General features: G+C 36.9%; 3 protein-coding genes across 5 annotated transcripts; 1 reads left to right on the top strand and 2 right to left on the bottom strand.

Moving 5' to 3' along the window:
- Positions 1–26: 26 nt before the first annotated feature.
- Positions 27–3,443, bottom strand: LOC124349345 (exonuclease mut-7 homolog). The gene is made up of 10 exons (XM_046799833.1): positions 2,989–3,443; positions 2,781–2,921; positions 2,289–2,703; positions 2,020–2,204; positions 1,851–1,918; positions 1,663–1,790; positions 1,455–1,596; positions 1,044–1,386; positions 639–794; positions 27–572 (listed from the first exon to the last, which is right to left on the bottom strand). The coding sequence occupies exons 1-10, from the start codon at positions 3,281–3,283 to the stop codon at positions 430–432; spliced, it is 2,016 nt and encodes a 671-aa protein (XP_046655789.1). The 5' UTR covers positions 3,284–3,443; the 3' UTR covers positions 27–429.
- A 1,006-nt stretch (positions 3,444–4,449) lies between these two features.
- On the top strand, positions 4,450–8,739 carry LOC124349344 (FHIP family protein v1g243165-like). 3 transcript variants are annotated; one of them, XM_046799830.1, is made up of 12 exons: positions 4,450–4,721; positions 4,786–4,941; positions 5,003–5,614; positions 5,669–5,764; positions 5,948–5,995; positions 6,395–6,697; positions 6,759–6,927; positions 6,987–7,579; positions 7,639–8,014; positions 8,089–8,209; positions 8,271–8,347; positions 8,414–8,739. In XM_046799830.1, exons 1-12 carry the CDS (start codon positions 4,554–4,556, stop codon positions 8,497–8,499), a joined length of 2,805 nt encoding a protein of 934 aa, XP_046655786.1. In that variant the 5' UTR covers positions 4,450–4,553; the 3' UTR covers positions 8,500–8,739. The 3 variants fall into 3 exon arrangements, with proteins under 3 accessions (XP_046655786.1, XP_046655787.1, XP_046655788.1); XM_046799832.1 differs by having other exon boundaries at positions 4,581–4,721; positions 4,791–4,941; XM_046799831.1 differs by lacking the exon at positions 5,948–5,995.
- A 586-nt stretch (positions 8,740–9,325) lies between these two features.
- On the bottom strand, positions 9,326–10,532 carry LOC124349346 (polycomb group RING finger protein 3-like). The gene is made up of 4 exons (XM_046799834.1): positions 10,373–10,532; positions 10,154–10,306; positions 9,952–10,097; positions 9,326–9,896 (listed from the first exon to the last, which is right to left on the bottom strand). Exons 1-4 carry the CDS (start codon positions 10,476–10,478, stop codon positions 9,624–9,626), a joined length of 678 nt encoding a protein of 225 aa, XP_046655790.1. The 5' UTR covers positions 10,479–10,532; the 3' UTR covers positions 9,326–9,623.
- Positions 10,533–14,500: the final 3,968 nt, after the last annotated feature.

Raw genomic sequence — 14,500 nt, forward strand, 5'->3', positions numbered from 1 at the left:
AAAATATCAAAAGAAGCAACTATAAATAATATTAATCTTGTATCAATCCAAATTTTCCAATGATTACACTATTCCGTCAAAGATTTGGATACAACATCACAGATCATCAATTTAAGAAAAAAAAAGAAAAAAAAAAGAATATCATCATTGTAACTTGTGTTATCACGAGATGATGGGCCTAAATTGTTTGGATCACCTTTTGTACTTAAAAATAATTTAAGGGAATCAATTGCATATGACGTACGCTAGCAATGACAAAATACAGCATTTAAAACACAAGTTGAATCCTTTCAGTTACGCTAATCTAGTTAAAAAGGAATTTTGCACGGAGTTAAACGACAATTATGAAAATACATTTTTATTGTGTACGTGTGTGGAAGAAACAATTAAGACTAGTACATTTCAATGAAGTGAAACTCGTTACATGTGTTAAACGTTATGAGTTTGTTTTAATTCAAATGAATGATGAACAGTACCAAGCTTTTCCAGTACACTCCTCCAGTCAATTTCAAGAAATTGTGAGCGTTTTTGAAGATAATCGTATACTTCCAATAAGCAGAAGGCATCAAGAGCTATTAAGTTAAATAATTAAAAATATTGTTTAAAAGAAAGCATGTTTAAATCGTAACTTAGTATACCAGCATAAATAAGTTGTGACGTTCGAAGAGGCCTTTTTTGCCAATCCGAAAACTGCTCCTTTTTATCCAACGGAAGTCCTAGTAACAGCTTGACTAATCCACTTAATCCTTTATGAGTTTCTTGACTGCAGCAGGTATCTCCTTCATCATTCAATACTACAAATAAATCATGAAATGTATCAAAATGAATAGTTAATAGGTACTCACTTAAAAGAGTATTTTTTTATAGACTATGTGAATCTAAAATAATGTATCCTGATGGATTTGACAACTCATAATGGTGAAAAAGAAGAGTAAATATTATCGATATTCTTTAACATATTCGTCGACTCGATGAGTATAAATGCCAAAATTAGCGATAATACCAAGTAACACAAAAATAAACTAAAAAATTATAGTTCTCACCAGCAGGAGGGAGGAATGATGGATATTTCGTTTCAATGTTTGACCACAAATTTTTAATATCTATCCAATTAACGATAGATTTAGATACATCACCTATCCCAGGCAAAGATCGAGAAAGAACGTGAAGATCTTCTTTCAGGCCATATCCTAGTTTTAGGATGTGTCGATTGCCGAATAAATCACCAATTAATTGTTGACTGTTAATTACTGAACAACTTTTATCTTCTCGCAAAGAGAAAATGTCCAAAAGAAAAATTTTATCGTTTGTAGCGATTTGAAGAACCGTTGCTTTTGCGAGAGTTCCAAATGGTGGCCACTCAATATCGACACCGACCACAGTTGACTAAGAAAAACAAAGAAACGGATCTCTTAAAACACGATACTGTGTAACTTTATACAAAATTCATTTACTTTTGAAACAATGCCGAGGAATTCGTGTACACCTTCCCAAGAGCAGATCCAATGAATATTTTCAAATGGCATAGTTAGAGAGTAGAATTCCGTGTTGATTTTGTCTTGAATATCACACGCGATTTCATTCGATGGTTCAGTTCTAAGAAAAATTAAATGTAATCTTAAAACCAGTTTTGATTAAAATATTAAATGTTTCCTTTTTTACTCTGCTTGACTGCTGCTATCTGACTTAACATAAGGAGAAAAGTTGTATGGAAGTCTTTCTTCTGGAATAGCATAGATTTCAGCATATTTCGAAGCAGCTTCTTCGTCAATACAGTGAAGCTGCTGAATCTGAACAAAGAATAACATTACATAGAAAAAATTAATTAATTGGGAATAAATGCAGGCTACCAGTTCTACTTGGAGATCCAAAGAGTTTGCCACTGCAACTTCAACAAGTTCTTCCCAGTTTTCGTTATCTATGTGATGGTAATCAACAGAACATGTAAATTTTTCTCGAACTCTATTAGTGCGTTCAGACAAGCCGATATATAAAGTAAAACATAAATTAACGTGTTACCGATTGATCTTTCATTGTATTTTTTATGGATCAAGTAGCGAAGGGATCCTACTTTCTGTCTCAGGATGGTTTCTGGATGTGTCTCCTCGTCTAATTCAAAACGTTTTGCCAAACGAGTGACCATATTAGCAACGTTTTTGGAGTTCATTTTTTCGTAGTTCACATCTGGAATCGACTTCCTTTCACTACAAAAAAAAAAAAAAAAAATAAATAAATATGACGCATGTTACAATTTCTCCGGAAGTATGGTTTTTAACAGAAGAACTTACGAAATCAAACGAAGCATTTCACATGGTTGTTTTATATGTTTGTCTAAGAATGACACCACATCTTGTTGCATAGAACGATTTTTTCTCAAATATTCTTCGGCTAAAGGCAGTTTATCTTGGACAATCAAAGGAAGCACAAAATCCTCTTTTTCAAACTGGCTGAACAGTTCAAGTGCAACAGCCAATCTACATGCTGATGCAAACTCTTGATAACCAATCAATTCATTTACAACTTCAATTAAATGTGCTTTGTAATGAACCCCATGGTACAGAGTGACAATCTTCTTTAAGATTTTTCCATTTCTCTGCCTAGAAACTGCCACCATAGCTTCTCTTGTTGTTTGCTGATCTACTGCAGGGTAGTATCCGTTTGCTTTAAGAAACTCTTCCAACCAAACTTCAAACTGGTCCACAACTGTAAGTAAACAAGAAACATACAAAAATTATTTATCCATACTACCATACATGCGAATAATATATAATATAAATTACCAAATGCAGCCAAGGAATTTGTTTTATTCTTAAAGAAATCATAGCTGTGATACATAAGATAAACAGCTGAAAGATGAGGATTTTGGCTAGAACTGAAGAGTTTGTGAGTAAGTTGCTTCACCTGTTGACCTCCCATTCCACCTGTTTCAATAAAAAAATCAACTGATAAGAATCAAATTAATTTGTTAATTAAGTAACCACAACACACCAGAAATCCATGCTTCTTGAATCATTGAACATTGATGTCCTCTACACGGATCAGTGAGAAAGTTATCAGAACTGAAAGATACATCTCTAAAATTTTTCACAGCACCAATGTGATTTTGTCCATAAATCACTTCAGTTTTCTCATCTGGCTTATCCAGCCCAACTGAGTCAATACTCAGACACATGTTCTTATCAATACTCAGAGGTAATTCTTGGTTCCCAGGTAAAGAAACAGCAACAACATCTTTCAGAAATTCATCATCAGTGTCAGAATCAAAATCTTCATACGATGCCATTTTATACACGAAGTGCCTAGAACTTTTCTCAGTCAGTTGTTGGAAATCAATTGTAAAATTACACTGATGAAAACAATAATAAATGCCTTCGATCGCAAATGGATTAGAAATGGTCAATGACCGTGTCGTGACATTAAAAATTCGACTGGTAAATCGTTCGAATGTAAATTCAAAGATGAGGCTTAGCTAGCAAAGCTCAGCAGGTTTATGTTTTTTTTTATTCTTTAATTCGGATGTCCCTAAAAAGCGGAAGTGGAAACTTGGAGCGTAAAACCCTAAACGGTATCAGCTATCAGCAGCGCGAAACGAACATTTTTCGCATATTACACCCTGGACCTGGACTGGAGGACGGAATTTTCTAAAAAAAAGCAAACAAACAAACAAACAAAAAAAAAAAAAAAAAAAAAACACTGAAAGAAACAAAAATATTTTTATAAAACCTGAAGTGCTAGAAGGGCATATTGAAGCGGTCATTTACTTAAGCGACGGGTAAAAAAAAAGGTCTAAGCGCACCACTATGCATATTGCATAAGCATAATTCACCTTGGCAATTTACAGACAAGCTTATACCTTACCCTTAATGCGTACGTCAAGTTAAATTAATTAAGACATTGGATTTTTAAAGATAATTAATAATCTTGTTGTGATTCAAATTGCATTTAGTCAATGTGATCATTTGTATTTGTTTTCTACAGTTCACCGTTTCTCTAGTTCGCAAAAATACAATGTGTAGGCTTTACTTTTGACAAAAAGCAGCATATTTCAAAATTGCGCAATGATTTAAAAAAATCATAGGATGCCCCCAGCATTTGATGCCGCGATACGGTTACGCGTTTTAGAGTTTCGCGTTTAGGGTACGCCCATTTTATTCTTCCACCATGCCTATGCTCTAGCGGTAGCGGGTTAATGAAAATGATGAAATCAGAACTTCAAACATGAATAACATTTGAATAAAACATAAATAACATAAAAATCAAAATTAACTTTGTTCGTATCTTTACCAACTATCCAGGGAGCACAGCAATTTCAATTAAGGACAATGGTCTGGGCTGCTCTGGGTCACTCTGATAAACCAGAATGTTAGAGAATGTAATAGAATTCCTCATCACTAGGTGGCGAATATGTTTTTACATATTTATTAGTTTTATGTTTACAGAATGGCGTCAAGTCAATTTCTACTTTTGGATAAAAAAAGATAAAAAAAAACCTTATCAGGGGTAGACACGATAAATACATACTGTGAATGGGATAGCGGGATTTCGAGTTGAAGATGAATTTCATTCGGAACAATTTCACTGGAAGTTTTAGAAGAAGACAAGAAAATGTAATTGAAAACCGAGACAGTTCTCAAATCAATCGTGGAGATGATAGCGATGCTTGTTTTGAAACGTACCGGCACCATTGTACACAATTGGAAGAAACTATCTCTAGCTATAATGTAAGTTATAGGCTTTGATATGTATATTATAACAATTTTTTGTTTCAAATTATTGTTTCTTCAGAGAAGAATGGTCCCCGCTGATGACTTTGAACTCATCATTATTAGTCATTTAGAACACTTGGTGAATTTAGTAGGCAAAGATGTTGAAACGAGAAGATCTATTTCAGGACCTTCTGCTTGCCTAGATCATTTTCTCAGCAAAAACATCATTTCAACAGTTAGTTGACAACTTGACCAGTATAATCTAAAATGATGATAAATGTGTTTGCTTTTTACAGGTTTGTAATTGGAGCCTTGAAAATGATCATGATGGCCTGTTAATTGCTATAGCAGGGGCAATTGATGCAATATTAGCTGCAGCCAAGAAAGTTGATAAAGATTTGGAACTATTGAGAAATCCAAGTTTTCATCTACCAATCAGCCAATTATTGAAAAGATATGAAGTTGAAAAAGTGTCTGGCAAATGTGTTTCTGCCAAAATTGAAGCCTTACTTGTCTCAATATCCTACTATGTCTGTGTCTTTATTGTGAGGGAACCATCATACTTGGATTTGTTTTATGATATTGCTACCATTGCAGTTGAGCCAAAGTTTCCCTTGATGACCTTATTAATCTGCAATTTGCACAAATGTGGAGCCCAAGGCCAAACCTCTCGAGATAATTTAAAGTTGTTGATGGCACTTGCAAAAGAACACCAGTTGTTAGCCCAATTTATAGCTTTACATTCAGATTTATGCCCTATTGTTGCAACTGGGTTAAGTGCGGTATTCTCTGATTTACCCCGTCCATTACCTGGCCACATAGAAAAAGCGGGAATGCTGTCAGCCATGGATATTGAATCGTTGAAAGAAGTGGAAAATTTTGTAACATCTTTAGAATTTTGCGACTCGGTAAATTTTATTATAGAGATTTATCAGCCATTTTCACTAAAATATTTTCAACAGGTCCTGGAAACATCATCTTGGCTTATTGTCAATAGATTACTGGACATGTGCTATAAAGGCTTCCTTGTTCCTGTTCTTGGTCCTGCACTTTTTCAGGTACCAAATTTATATCAAATGCCTAAAACATTTTGTCGGCCTCGTTTCACCAAATAAGGAGAAAGTTTATATTAAAATTGTTGAAATCTATAACTAAAATTCACCCTCTTATCCAGTAGAAGCACATTACTTGTTACCGTACCCTATCAATAATTGTAAATATGAACATGTGCGATTTTATAGGATTCGACAGGACTCAGCGTTAAGTTACTCGACTCGCCTTTAAATGTGGTTAGTACAACTAAGAACCAAGAACAACATGAACAACGTGTATATTGTAGACAGCATTTATCTGCTAGCTCGGCATGCTAGCCCATGACTTTTATACTTGCAAAATTTAATAGTCGGCTGGAATCTGGAAACATTAACAAACCGTTTAATTTAGTTAAAACCCCTAATTACTTGACTAATCCTCTCCTTTTTTTCTTTTTTTGCGTACATGTTATGATTTATGAGTACTATTTTAATTTAGTTGCTTCTAATAATTAACAATGTATGGGTGTCTTAAGTTTGGTCATTGGCTTGTGTAGTTAGTGAAGAGCATGATTTTGCGGAGACTGGTCGTTCTTGTTTTGCATTTTAGGTTGAAACGAAACTAATCATATACATATTTTTTAAATTTAAACTTAGAACACCATGAAGGAAATATTTGCCGCGACATGCTACCTGACTCTCATGATTCGTAGGATTCGTAATCGGGGTCTGATCGGCATCTTCATTCGCTTTCTTTTTGTTAACACTCACGAAGAACAGCCCATTATAGACTATCTCATCAAACGAATGTCAGCAGAAACAGAACTTCGGCTGGCAACCTTAAACCTCTTCTATGCCTTAGTCGAATTGAATTGCGAAGATGTTATGTTAGTTTTAGCTATGCGACATCTTTTACCGTGTACACATGTCATGTTGTCACAGAGGGGTGATATCTTACAGGTAAAAAGTCTAATAAATAATTTTTCTTTGAGATTAAGACCAATTTGATATTCCTTCGTAGGAAAGTGATACAAACTGCTTGTGGGCGGCCAAATTTCTTTCCCTAGTGCCAATCGCGTGTAATGCTCCTGCCTTAGACAGAAAGAGAGTCGCAGACCTTGAGCGGAATTCCCATGAATCTGAACCTCTTTCTCGATTACGTAGCTGGTCAAGAACGAACAATGATACGGGTTCGTATTTATGCATCTCATTTATTATAATTGCCATTGGTTGATAAAAATCTTTATAGGTGAAAGGAGTTATGGTCATCTATCATTTACAACAAGTGAGAAAAAACTAGCACTCAGTGAGCAAATCATTTCGAATGATTGCGTGTCCTCTGATTTGGATTTTACCCGTTTTCAAAGATATCTTAAAGATCAGTTCAATCAGATTGGTCCATGTGTAGACGCAGTTCGATGTTGGACGTATCGGTACAACGGTTCAAGTCCACCGATTAAAGAAGCCATTGGCATGCTTTATAACTCGTCAGAGCTTGAAGAACCCATTAGGTGTACGGGTGCAAGCTCTCAAGTGCTAAACCTGCCAGAGAAACAAGCTGATCAAAAGGCTTCTTCCCCTTCTTCTGAGTACCCGTTAGTTGATCCCGCCGACATTTACATGTACTGTATGGAACAGTTGACAACGTGCTTGAGTGAAATGAAGTCGAATTCGGCTTCACCTGGACAAAGCAGTGGATACTACAGTATTAATTGCAACTTGCAACCAAATGACTTGTTGAAAGAAGAGACCACCTTTTTCTCCAAAGAAGTCCAAGATGATCTGGAATTTTGGTCTTTAATGCGGGACGACGATTTCGATTCTACACCGATTGTTACCCCTGTATGTACTTAATAAGTATAATTAATTGTTCAAACTTAAAATATTTTTTTGTTAATTAGGTGGTCCGTTTGGACCAAACATTTATATACCAGCCAAACTTACCATCCATCGGGCCATTCTTGGAAAATTTAGTCAAATCCATCGACGGATGGCTTAGTAATAGCATTGAAGTGAACATTGCATTGTGTTCTATTTTGTCCCGTCTTGCTACTTATTCTCATCCGCTGTTGAGATCTCTCATACTGAACCCGTACCTCATCTTACAACCTAGCATTCCAAGTCTTGCTGTTTGTATTGCCACATTAAAACAGCGTATCGATAGTGCTCTGAAGGTTCATGAAAATCAAGAAAAACTGATGGAGGAGGCTAGGTTGGCCTTACAGGCTCGCTTGTCACGTGCTGCGCTACAGGTTACGAGAGATCCCATCAGCAAAGGTGATAGAATTACAATAATAATTCAGACCGGTAACTACCTTTACAAAACTTCTGAAGTATTCGTTAAATTTTAGAAAGGAAGCACAAACCTTCAAAATTCGCCGGAATTTTCAATTCTTTTGTTCGTAAAGATGTGACGGATTCAATTAAAGAAGAAGATTCTGAACGTTATCATCTTGGCAGTAATAATCACCGGTAAATTAAAAATTTTGCTTGACTCGATTATTAGTAAACCTTTGTTTTACTCTTTTTGCAGCCAGTCTTTCCGGTCCGAGAATTCAGAAAATAGTGATCCTATTGGGAACCACGTTGCTATGTGCGCCGTTCTACTTGGTAAATGATTACTTTATTTATGAAACACATTTCAGTGAAAATATCTTATTTTAAATCATTTTGCAGAAGAATGGTTACTTGAACTAGCTGCGCTGTGTATGGAGCAAGCTGTCCAATTCACCCCATTTACCATCCCCCTTACGCTATTATAAAATCGCAATACTTGGTTCATTGTAACTTTAAAGCAAAATTTTCTTCCCGAGAATTGGTTTGCTGGTTTATATAGTTTCCCTTCGTATTGGCTTTGGTTATCGAATTTTTATGAAATGAAATCTTACAGTGAGTGCATATAATTGTATTCTTTTCCCTATGAGTAACGGACCTGTCAACATGATTTTGGAAATAAGGGCATAAATTTTATTGAAGAACTGTTATTACACTAATTGAGAGATGTTGTGTTACTGTGTATGATCTGCAAGCATATCAATCATCGATTCAAAATCTTAGAGAAAAATGAATAAAAAATTATTATAACTGAAAATGAAACAGTTGAAATTTGAGAACGGCAAATTTACAAAAATGTAAAATCTACTCGCATCCCCCCCCCCTCCCCCCTAGCTTCTACGGGGGTTATCAATCTTAACTAAGTTTTCATTTCAATCGATAATTCCAAACTCCCTGCGAAGTTCTACGAAGAGTTTTTAGGGGCTATAACGGGGAGGAATACCAAGACGCATTTAACATTCAAAGTCACCCCTTAGTTGAACGCGTTCGCCCCCCCCCCCCCTCCCATCATAGCCTTCATAAATCATAATGGCGGTTTAATATCTATAGTAAAAAACCACAATAATAATAATAATAAAAAACAGTGGCTTCTTGGTTGTATTTTTATCTAGTCGCCATCGGATTCATGGTTTCTTCTTAATAACCCACCTACCTTCTTGATTAACTACTGTGTGTCGGTACGAATGAAATGTGAAAAAATATAAAATCACAGAAAACAATTAATACATTTCTATTTTAAAAATAAAAAATCTAGAACTGAGATAATTTCTTTATTGAGCCTGAACCTCACATTCACCACATTTATATGTACGTACATACTTACAATTTTTCACCAAGAAATGAAAAAAAAAAAAAAAATGAACATTCAAGATTCAACCAAGACACTGAAAAACATTTTGAAATTACAAAATAGATTCTGTAACACTGATGTCACTGTAAACTCCAATCAACAGTATCATTTATAAGAATACAAGGGTAAGGAGTTGATGAAACAAAAGCAGTCATTTGATTCTCAGGTGAGATCAGTTATTACAAATGAATCAATTCAATTTTACATCAAATCCACACGTGGTCTGTACACTAGCTTGAGTGGAGCTTCTTTAAATCTCCATCTTGTCAAAATCACAAATTTCAAAGTGTGGTCCTTTCCCAGCAACTCATCATTACAAAGAATATCAACATCTCGATAAGCATCAATACTATCAAGAAGTTTCAAGGCAATAAATTTCTTTAAGTGTGTAACAGTGGCCTGTGATGAGCATCTTAGAAACCTTCGTTGTAATTGTGACAACTGTTGTGCTCCACATTCCAAACATATGCTCACCTAAGAGAAAATAACTTACTACATAAAAAGTATCCATTGCTTTGATCCATCATACCTGTTCATCAAGACGGTGCAAGTCTGCATCATTCACATCATCCTCTGTGACTTTGTTGGTACCAACATGTTCATTATTTGTCAGCATGTCCTTTGGACAAATGATTCCACAGTTGAAGTAGAAGTCTTTCTCTCTTTTGGTTTCATCTATTACACAAAGGATTATAATAGAATAAAACACACATTTGAACATAAGGAATTACTATCTTGTAGATCAGGGACAAGTTTGTAAACGATGTCTTGCATGGTCCGATCAAAACTGATGTATTGAAGTGGATGGGACTGATGAATCATGATATTGCAGGAAGGGCATGTATTGTTTTCTTCAAGGTGCTTAACCAAGCAACTTTTACAAACTGCAATAGAATAAAAATGAGTTGGAATTAAAAGGCTCGTCTGAATGAACCGGTAACACGTAATACAGGTATGTAGACATTCGGTGACGGTGGTTGCATCGATGAGATAACCACCACAAATTTTGCAGATTATGTGGCTATTCAAAGAACGTAGTTTGATTTTCCTTTCCATTATTAAAGAGAGAACTTTATGCCTAGAATATGAATAATATCTCTTTCTCAAGTCTAGACTCTACCATGGTATATGACTCTACTAGTCTTAACTGTCTCTACTTTATCATAAGATTGCTATATATTTAACCTAGAAACTTCCCTTTAACAAAATAATAGTACAGAGGGCAGAGACACCAAGCGGCCATTATAGTTATCCAAAAAAAGAAAAAAATTAAGCAGAGCGGCAGAGCCATTTACTATGTAGTATATAGACAAATTAGCCATTTTACCCCAAGCAAATTATTGAGATAGTAGTAGATTTTTTTCCATGAGCATTGTTTCTATATACCTCTGCAATGAACTTATAATATGAAATCTTTGTGAAAAACAATCGTAAAAACATATAAAAATCGACATTTAACAATTTGAATGTTATTTAAAACCTTGTACTAACAAATACTCTTCTATTGTGCAAATAAATTATTTAAAAATATAAAAATGTAGCAAATCTTTTGTTTTTTTTTTCTCTCGAAAAAGTGTTTCCGTTTTTAACACAGAGTTTATGGGGAAATGGGTAATTTAAAAAACAGTATAGACCTATTTTCAATTGCTTCGTGCTGCAAAAGTCGTGCGGCTAGTCGACTATTGCGCACTGTGGCGGGGGATAGCCGAAACATGCTGCAGACTTGACTAGATTGCATATATATATATTTTTAAAATGAGGTGTATATTCGCCGATGGCGAATGTTACCAATTTATTGTCGTGGCAAGGTAAAATACAAAAGTCAAATTATTATGAAGGAGAGATAAAATAAGGATAAGCAAGAAGGAAGGAAGAAGAGAGAGAGAACCAAGAAGAACAAATTAGGCAGAGGGAGTGAGAGATCGATAGGAGAACTGGCGTTCTGGAAGGAGTGGAGCGGAGCGGCACGCGATATTATTAGGCAGAGGAGAGCATTCCGGCTGTCAGACTGAGTAAAAAACTGCTGCTGTCGACCCCCCGGATGGTCCGGAGCGACGAGATGCTGATTTGGATGACACCAGCACCGCGAAGCAAGCGGACGACTCTTACGGCCACGGTCCGGTTAAGGCGCCCGCTAGAGCCAGAGGGTGACAGCAGGGTCAAGTGCGCCAGAAATTTGGGCACGAGGGACTCATGCAAAATTAAAGGAGCGGCCAAATCGCAACTAAGAGAAGAGACAAAATATAAATAAATGGGAAAGGTAATGATGGTTATAGTCTTTTGATAGAACAAAGGAATTTGACAAACGCAGACCACAGAGTTTTCGATTGGGAGAAGGCGTCCAGTGAGACTGGCAAAGATAGCTTTAACTCAGCCACAGAATCAATAAGGCTGACTCGGTGTGCGACGTGGCTTACACAGATAAACGAAATGTGAGCTGCGTCTTCCACTTCCCCTGACAGGCAGGGACAAAGCGGTGACGGGGACCTTTTGATTTTAAAAAGAAAATTGTTTAGAGGCCCGAGAGAAAGCTGCAGAGAAAGAACGGTAGTTTAGAGGAAGACAAAATCAAGGCGGATTCCACTGAGGGAAAGAACAAGCGGGTCTGGTCACCCGTGTTTGCGTTTTGCCAGGCTGCGTTCCAAAGGAAAAACATTTCCGAGCGCAACACTCTTTTTCTGTGCAGATCAAGGGGTATTCCTGCTGGAGCTTCAGACGCCAGAATTTTGGCAGAGGTATCGCCATCAACTTGTAACGACGAGGGTGGAAGAAGAGCAACAAGGGCAGAGATGGATCTCTTTAGAACCGTTTCGATGATTTTGAGGTGCAGAGGGAGGATGTTGGCGAGAATGAGAGCCGCGTCAGTAGACGTGGACTTGAACAGTCGGCCAATGGTCAGCGCAAAAGGGCGTTGGGCGGATTTCAGGGCTGCAATTACTCGCTTCCTGGGGATGGCCGAAGCCCAAACAGAACAGTTGTAAAGTATAGTGGGAATTACAGTTGTTTTATATAGAAGAGAGATCGCATTACGCGAGAGGCCCCAAGACAACCGACAGCATTTTAGAATGAGGAACAAAAGTTTTTTTTTACCGCAGCGCATTTGTTAGATGTGTGGGTGTTCCAGCTGAGTTTGTCATCGATGGTTAGACCAAGGTACAGGCATGAGTGGGAACGAGCAACACATTCGTTGTCAACCTTCAAGGACAATGACGGCAGGGTTCGTTTAGAGGAGAAGACCATGAAGACGGATTTAAGCAGTTGAAAGTTAGTTTGAACGAACAACCTCATGTTATACAGCGGACATTTGTTGCCTTCGATTAACTTAATAAGAGAGAGGGAGGCTGTTTCTGTGGATAGACCTGCCTTGAAACCATGCTGACTGGGGCTGAACCAAGAGTGTGTAGCAACCAAAGCCTTGAGTTAAGCAAGAATGATTTTCTCAAACAGTTTAGAGAGACTGTTGAGTATGCTGATTGGTCTAAAAAAGTTTGGATGAAGGTAGTTCGGTTTATAGTTTTTTTAAGGATGACGATAGAGGTGGTTTTCCAGCATTTAGGAAAGTAACCGAGATTAATGCAAACCGCGAAGAGGGCCGCTAAATGGGATTTGATTAAATCGAAGGAATGGCTTAGCCAGATTGCATATATGGTACGTGAAGTTGTTTACTTGTTTTGTCTATCTGTCATTTATTGCAGTTTGCCACAAATTGACGAATTCTTCAAACAAAAACAAATGCAACACTTACTATTACCCGCTTTTCAACACTTTACTAGAAATGAACAAAATAGTTTGTCCTAACTGCATTAAATGACAGACAAAAATATGTTATCAATCGACCCTGACGAAGAAGTGATTTGAGCCAGTAAGTTTATTGAAGTGAACAAAGTATTACAAACAAAATATCTCGATTATGGCATATACAAAATGCTGCGACTCGACTTCACAAAATTTACATTATTTTTGTATTAAACTCTCCTATGAGCATTAAATATGGCCTGAAATTGCTGCCCTGCATAAAAATTGCTTTGATTCAATTACAGGCTTACCTTCACTCAAACGTTGCTGATTACCAAGATTCTGAGAATCGCTGAAGCGTACTATACATCCCCGGGGCAATTCAAACCCACAGATGACTCCTGTGAATCTAGAGTCATCCCTTTTAAGTTTCAATAATACAAATATTAAGTGTCCAATATTGATTTGAAAAACATTGATGAAAGCTCACTACTAGAAGTCTGATGAAAATGATTTCACCTTGGCTATGAGGAGGGGTATTATATCGAGTCACATATACTTCCAAGTCTGCTAATAAAAGTTTTATTTTCTTAAGTATATCAAACATCCTGTAGAAAAAATCCATTTCAAAGCAACCATTTAGAATTACCTCTTAAGAGGTAATTGGAGGTCTAATTACAATTAATTGTAATTAGAACTCCAATGCTTTGCTGACTGGCGTTAGAAGCGGTCAGAAGCAGCGGCCTCCGTATTGTTACAGGAGAATTACTTTTCACTTGAAGCCAAGCAATCGAGAGCTGGTCATGGATAAGACCATTTCTTCTACTTCACCCGCCTCTTCCACCTCACACGTTCTGTTTGGACTCGTATCGCGTTGGTTGAAACGTAAGGTTGCTTAGTACGAACAGTCCTTGACGCGTTGACATCAGCGGCTGTTGTCACTATTCTAGCTGCTTGTGGGTTCAAGTTAGGGCGTTATCCCTATTGACATTATTCAACATTTCCTTGCAAGTATTTGACGTTAAATAGAAGAGAACGCGTTTTCTTGTCGGGAAATTTCCAGCAGCCTCACGCACTGGAAGCTCGGAGAACACTCGATGATTTTCTTGTCAATCAGTCCAATAAACGGCACATGCACGACTCATCCGTAACTTGATTTCCATAGACATGTTGTTTAAATCAGGCCAAATAAGACGGCGTTTAACTCCTTCTCGATTTGACATGATATTTTCGGTTTTGGCGTGACGGACGTGGAGGAAAACGCCAACAGCTGACCTCCTGAAACAGCACCATTACCATTCCGGTTAGTGACGCATTCTCCGACAGCACTATTTGCAGCTGAA

The sequence above is a fragment of the Daphnia pulicaria genome, chromosome 7, assembly GCF_021234035.1.
Source record: "Daphnia pulicaria isolate SC F1-1A chromosome 7, SC_F0-13Bv2, whole genome shotgun sequence".
NCBI lineage: Eukaryota > Metazoa > Arthropoda > Branchiopoda > Diplostraca > Daphniidae > Daphnia > Daphnia pulicaria.